The 7,274-nt window shown below is 48.3% G+C and overlaps 1 protein-coding gene across 1 annotated transcript in view; it reads right to left on the bottom strand.

Annotated features, from left to right (window-relative positions):
* ARRB2 (arrestin beta 2) overlaps positions 1-7,274 on the bottom strand; it is a 58,307-nt gene that overhangs the window by 32,640 nt on the left and 18,393 nt on the right. The window contains exons 3-4 of the mRNA XM_018561998.1: positions 6,986-7,046; positions 1,569-1,613 (exon numbers count right to left, since the gene is read on the bottom strand). Of these exons, the coding sequence (XP_018417500.1) occupies positions 1,569-1,613; positions 6,986-7,046 (106 nt within the window). The remainder of the gene's footprint in view (positions 1-1,568; positions 1,614-6,985; positions 7,047-7,274) is intronic.

Consider the following 7,274-nt stretch of genomic DNA (forward strand, 5'->3'; position numbering starts at 1 on the left):
ACGGCAGAGAGCCGTGACAGGATCGAGAGGTGAGCGAACCTGGTATGTGTTCGCTCACCTCCCAATCTACTGAGCCGACCTGTGACAGTCTCATTGTCACAGGTCGGCTAGAACTATGAGGTGAGTGAAAAGCACCCACCTCATAGTTCTCCTTTAATGACTGGTAACTGCTGAGAATCATTTCACTCAAAAGATATACATTGTATCTTTTGAGTGAAATGTATCTAAACATCGGGCTCTCGAGCTGTCAAAACAAATAGAGAGGTGAGTCACTCTACTTCCTCTCTGCTATTTTCAGCTGTCAAATACAGGATTGCAAATTGCAGTCCTGTATTTGCATGTAATGGTTTCATTCTTTCATTAATGAAAGGAAGAAGCTTTTACAAAAAGCTTATTTCATTAATGTATGCCTCAATACTGAGGCATTCTTTAAAAGGAGAACTATGGGGTCAGTGTTTTTCCCCATAGTTCTCCTTAGGGTAACGGGAGGACACAAACTAGCGTCCTCCCGTTACCCTAAGCTCAGTATACTGCGAGCTACAGCTCGCGGTATACTAAGACGCCGGAGCGGATCCCGACGTAGATGACGGGATCCGCCCAGCTGCGTGAGTGACAGCTGGCTCTGCCTATCTAGAGGCAGAGCCAGCTGTACCCGCCCCCTCCCCCGTCCGTTCCGCCAGTTAGCGCTGGAGGATAGGAGCGGGGAGAGGGGAATCTGGCCTCTCCCCTGTCACGGCAGAGAGCCGTGACAGGATCGAGAGGTGAGCGAATGCCGGTATATGTTCGCTCACCTCCCGATCTACTGAGCCGACCTGTGACAGTCTCATTGTCACAGGTCGGCTAGAACTATGAGGTGAGTGAAAAGCACTCACCTCATAGTTCTCCTTTAACACACTTCCTGTCCTAGGGCGACAACATTGATCCTCTATGAATGCAGTACAGTGAGCGGGCGTTGTCATCCTTTAGGACAGTAGGAGTGTTACTGGCAGGATCACGGGGGTGGGGTGTAGTAAAAGAATAAAAAAAAGCCGCCCCATCTAAGGGCTGGTAAGTTGCCTTATATTGCACTGTATTCTGGGGTTTAGACTTGCTCAGACATGGCTTAGGTAAAGGCCGCCATGCACGCATGGCTAGATTTTCTCTCATTCTGCCTGCGGGCATAACAAGAATTAGTGTATGTAGGAATAATCAATTAAGTGCCCATTCACACTGAGCGTTTAATATAAGCGCATATTTGCCACGCGATATCGCGAGAAGTCGCTCGACCAATGATTTTTCAATTGAGCTGTTCTATTCTACAGCTCCATGTCGCCTGTCGCTTGTGCAGGACCCTTTCTCCCGCGGAGTGACCAGGAACACAACCTACTTATGAAGAGGAATGAACACAACCTAACTCCCTAATGGTGCCATGGTATCACCTACACTGGAGGCGCCCCTCATATAGGCTTTGTTGGCTTCTAATGACATGTAGAAAAATATGGCGACAGAACAGGAAGCAGAGCGGATAAAACAGGACTGATGACGGAGGGACAGAAGGAAACAAATAGAATTCCAATACAACTAATTACCTTTACGATCTTTCAGATAATCTGCATCCACCAGAACGACGCCATCTACAACACAAGACCGGAGGGGGAGGTGGGGGTGAGCTGTGGAATACAAATTGTAAGGCGGGCACACAAGAAATCATGGATTTACACAATAATAAAACAACTTGGAATGTACTCAGACTGCTGGACTCCGAGTCGGGAGAAAACCATATGGAAAAATAGAGCTTGAAGAAGCAACACGAGAACTTCGGAGGTCACAAACTATATTCTATTTTCAGGATATAGTGAGGAGATTTAAAAGCCTCTTGCTCCTCACTATATACTCTGTGCCCCTTATCCTTGCTTCCCGTCTCAGTGACTGGCAACAGGAAGTCAGGGTAATATCAGTAGTGGGGGCACAGGCAGCAATTTAAAATTTAACCTACCTAAGGCCTACCTTTTTACTGGAGTTGACCCTTCAAAATAGAGAAACTCTACTTAAAACCTCAACTTTGGCCACAACAAAACATACCTGGGTTATAACCCCTCTGAACAGGAAGAGCAGGTAGATATATGACCATAGCACTGGGGTCTACGAGACCTGGAGCACTTACACCCAAGCAGGGTCGTCACCCTAAACGTGACATTTCTCACGCATGTAATAACGTCACATGCACATTACTGCCAGTGGCCATCTTAGTGATGGATGCTGGCAGAGAGTAGGGGACGTTTATCCAGCAGGATAAGGTAAGTCGCCGGGTCCCATCCTCTCTTGTGCAGCTGTTGGGTTCTTGGTCCATGACCAAGTGCTTGACTTTTCAGAAGGGGGGAGTGACGCCAAATTGGCTGTCAGCCATTATGGTGTCACCCCCTCTGATGGTGTCTCCGGCTGCAATCCGCACCTCCCGCACGACACTATTGCATCCAAGCAGGAGCCACACTAATCTTGGCATGCAAAGTATTTGCCAGGTGTATTATAAAGCCAGCATGACGTTGGGGCAGGGCTGTACCTACCATGGGGCAAGTGAGGCACTTGCTTCAGGCACAGCTGAGAGGGGGAGCAGCCAGGGCCGGCCTGGCTGCGTCCCCTTGCCTCTGCTGCTATGGCGAGCACAGGGCGCCATTGGCAACAGGTGGCCAACACAGCCGCGGCTTGGCAGGGACAAGAGGAGCAACACAGGCTCCAGCTTCTCCTTGGATCCCTGCTGCTCTCCCCCACCTGTACGGGCACTCTGTGTCCTCAATCTCTTTTTCTATTTCAAAAGGGAAATATCAGGGGTCTGTGTAGACCCAATATTTCCCCAAAGCCCCCCCCCCCAAAGTTTAAAAAATAAAAACCCCAAAATACCCCCCACACACATTACTACACATGTGCAAAGACTAAAAATGCGGTTCAGATGAAATGAACGGAAACTACAAAAGGTTTTCATTCGTTTCGTCAAACGAAACAAATATTTTTATACCATTTTGGATTTGGCCACCAGCGCATTCTGCGCATGCGCGCCGGCATCCTGGAGGCAGTGCGCATGACATCATGACATGGGGAACAAAAGTAGCCACCCTCCAGAAGGAAGGACAGTGTCGGCACCAATTCAGAGAGGATTTGAGAATCTACAGCCGAGTGATACACAAATTAAATACTTTGTTGTTAAAAGGAGAACTATGAGGTCAGTGAAAATCACTCACCTCATAGTTCTAGCCGACCTGTGACAATGAGACTGTCACAGGTCGGCTCAGTAGATCGGGAAGTGAGCGAACACATACCGTCGCTCGCTCACTTCTCAATCATGTCACTGCAGAGAGCCGTGACTGTCACTCACGGTTCCCTGCAGGGATCCCCCCCTCCGATCCCCCGGCTGCGGCGGTCTCAGTATACCGGGAGCTGTAGCTTGCAATATACCGAGCTTTGGGTGATGGCAGGACGCTGGTTTGTGTCCGCCCGTGACCCTTAGGAGAACTATGGGGAAAAATCACTTACCCCATATTTCTCCTTTTAGTGCCCATTCACACCGAGCGTTTAAATCACGCGATTTCTGCCACGATATCACGCATATTTGCAGCGAGAAGTCGCTCGTCCAATGATTTTCCATGGAGCTGTTCTATTTTACAGCTCCATGTCGCCTGTAGCTCGTCGCTTGTGCAGGACCCTTTTCACGCGGATGTCGCACTATTTTTCTATTTTTGCATGCAGCCTCGACGGTGAAGGTCGCGTGATCGTCACCTGAACAGTCGCGCTATCCCGACCGCGTGGAAATCCACTCGAGGTAAGTGTCGCTCAGTGTGACTGGGGCCTAAGGGACTTGAATGTATTTTTGAAGATTTAACTCCCGAGTTTACTATCACTTTCAGGACAAACTACAAGCATGTTGAGGTGTACGGCGTCATCTTTGCTAAGAAGCTGGTGTGATATTTGTATGACGACATATTCCTGCATGTGTCCAGGTATGTACAAGAAGCTTAGTTTCCCATTGCAACGATTGGACTGACTATGAGATGATAGTAGCAGACCCTCCCACTTCGAGAAGGTGCGCACTGCTACGGTATCACCTCTGTGAATTTGCAGAGCAGTGTCCTTGCCATGGACGACACGGACAAGTTTCTGTTCCTTTTTTTCCCCCACCATTTTGTTACCATCTCCATGCAATTAGCAGCGATGTGCAAACACAAATCTGCCTCACTAGCCGGCTGCTATAAACTACAGAACACCACCCAGCAACAAATAAAAATCACCAATCATTTCACTATGAAAACACAACTCCGGCCAATTAGCTGAACATACAGACAAAGCAAACACGACGACTTTACCTGCCAAAACATTTGCATTTCGGTTCAGCTGGTTCGGAGTCACGACCCTGCGCCACAGCCAGGTAGAGACAACGCTCTTCATTACCTGCAGAATTCGGTGTTGACCCCCCAGATTGTGTCTGGGGATGTGTGTGTCTGTCAGTGTTTTAATAGCAAACTACTACTCTTCGTCTTGGTGCAGGAGGTGCATTGCATTTCATTTGAATAGAACCCTAAAACACACCTCCCACCCACAGTTGGATCGCTTGCACCGGAAAACATGCGGTACTGCATGCCGTGCGTTCCAGTGCAGTGCGATTTGGGTCGCGACTTCATGACCGAGTACAAAAGTGGGTCCCGAAGTTATACATGTCGAGAACCACTGCTTTACATCCTAGTGTTGTATGAGAGTTACACTGCAGGATCACAGCGTGCTAAAAGTGTATTAAAACTGATCATAATGTACGAAGCCGTTCCCATCAGTCTGTTGTATTAGAGGGCAGTGCGCTGCGTTTCGGAAAAAGTCTATGTTTTGGTAAAAGCGCGACTTACATTTTAGTCATTGGCAAACGCTCTGAAAACATGCTAAGAGCACAGCTTTAGAATGTCGGGGGACCTTGCCGCTGGAGACCCCGGGAGCTTTAATTAGCCAGTCAGCATCCACCCATAATGAATACTCTGGGGGTTATAGTATACACAGGCATCTGAGATCAGTTGGAGCTCACACCATTTTATAAGACTCTCCTAAAAACTCAACACTGCATTCCGCATAGGTCACAAATTCAAAAGACAGCAAGCCACGTGCACTTCACTATGTCCGAAATCATTCCGGGGTCAGTCTAAATAAAAATCTCTTTTTCTTTGCAGAGAAACTGATTTCCCAAAACATTCAACTAGGGATGCACAAATACCGATACTAGTATCGAGATCGGTGCCGATACCGAGTATTTGGGAGAGTACTCGTCCAAATGCTGATATTTCCTGTATCAGGTAGCCGGGCAGCGCGTCATTACACGCTGGCCTGAAGCGGCTCCATGCTCTCTCTTCACTTGTGATGAGAGAGCATGGAGTCGGCCTCCAAGCCAATCAGAAAGCAGGGCGCCGCGTCATTACATGGCGCCCGGCAAGGCGGCTCCGGCTGGGTACAGGAGGAAGGCCGAGTTCTGGCAGGAGAGGCCCCGGGGGTTGACAGGCTGGACATACCAAGGTAAGAGGGGACAGACTTTTCTTGTTAATCTGGAATTCAGGTGGCGAGTCATTACACGCCACCTGGCTTCCTGAATGGGACTTCCGTTACTCTGTAATTGGTATCGGCGAGCACCGAAATTTTTTTATATCGGTACCAAAATACCGGTATCGGTGCATCCCTACATTCAACCCTCTATTCTAATTACTAGCATAGTGCCCGAAGTCAGCACAGAGCTTGAGGCCAAATCACAGGCACCTCCTGCGATGCTCTGCACTACATAAAGAATTTCATTTTCGAAGAGTATTTGCAAAAGGTGGTGCAGGCCCAAGGAGGGACACTAGGCCAGGCACAAAAAGCCGCCGATGGTACCAATTCCTTACTGCCACACAATAGTGTGTCAAACAAAAGCAACAGATCAGTGAAAGTTTGATCTACAAAGACCTACACTGTACATAGCGGCCCTAGAAGGGATTTTTAGGGCCAGTTTTTGTACATGCGAAGGAGGTCTAGCAGCATTCCCGTGTTCCCCATTTTACCTTGTCAGCACCAAATGGAAGAGTGATACATCCATCCCTGGCATTACACACCCGGGTGAACCTGGCAATATCCAATAAGCAAGCAGAGTTATGTTAATACACAGGCACCAACCAATTGGCTCCCCCTCCGTTTGCCCCGCCCACTCAGGTGCATTGAATGCTGGGACTTGTCAAGCACAGGACAGTACTTCCTGTGTACTTGTTCCTCTTGGATGCTCAGGCAGTACTGATGGAAGCAGCTACCAGTTTGTCTGATTTTAGCACCAGTTAAATGTTTAGGTATTAAAAAGATATTATTGATTTTTAGAAGGGGCAGATTACCTTTAACCCTTTCGCTGCTACCAACCTAATGGCTATTTTGGGGGCAGCACTAGCATGCAGATCTACAGTCCGCTATAGCAGCTGAGATTGTGTTTACTGACTTTCTTGTATAGGTAGTTTGATTGGCTTTAAAGCCTTGTGATTACTTCTACAGATGCCCCACACCCAATGACATGTGTCCCGGCTTCACCTGTCCCTCCTAGGTGACTGGGACCACCATGGCGGGTGTCACGATGGGAGGCAGCAGAGAAACATGCATTCGCTGATCTCCTCGGGCAGTATGAACCTGGAAGTTATGAGCTCTGTGCACCTCCGGGTTCAGGTATGTCAATCTGCAGAAGCTGATCAAGCACAGTCTGCTCCATCAGCTTCAACAAAGTGCACAGGTGATATTAGGGGTCTGATAGGCACCTTTTTATCTCCATAAAAAGAAACAAAAAATTGAGTGTTGGAGTGAAAGGTTTTAAAGGATGCCGGTCTATGGTTGGGACGAACGATAGACACAGCTTGGACCTGGTAGGCGCACACAAGACTTGGGGTAGGTTCAAAATATAGGCTAACAGTTGGAAAATACAACAATCGTTTGCCAAATACGACTTCTGAGCTATATTAGACCAAGCACTCACCGACAGGTTCCACGCGATCGAGGTGATCCACAAAATCTCGTTTCCCCAGGTAGACGGTAAGCTGCAGGAAAGAAAAAGGTATCGTAAATTAAAGCTCTGTCCCAGAATCCTTTGCCAAAGCTAGACTGAAAAGTAGTTCACAAGAGACACTAAACGCTGTTTTTCCCTTAGCAAGCATCAAGTCTTCTGCCCCTCTTCCTCCTGAGCAGTGCCCCCTTTGCTATCATACACCCCCCCCACCCCCCTCCCCCCCGTAAACTGCATTCATTACCGCATTGCGCAGCTGTTT

Source organism: Nanorana parkeri, unplaced genomic scaffold, assembly GCF_000935625.1.
Source record: "Nanorana parkeri isolate BGI_ZX_2015 unplaced genomic scaffold, ASM93562v1 scaffold554, whole genome shotgun sequence".
Classification (NCBI taxonomy): Eukaryota; Metazoa; Chordata; class Amphibia; order Anura; family Dicroglossidae; genus Nanorana; species Nanorana parkeri.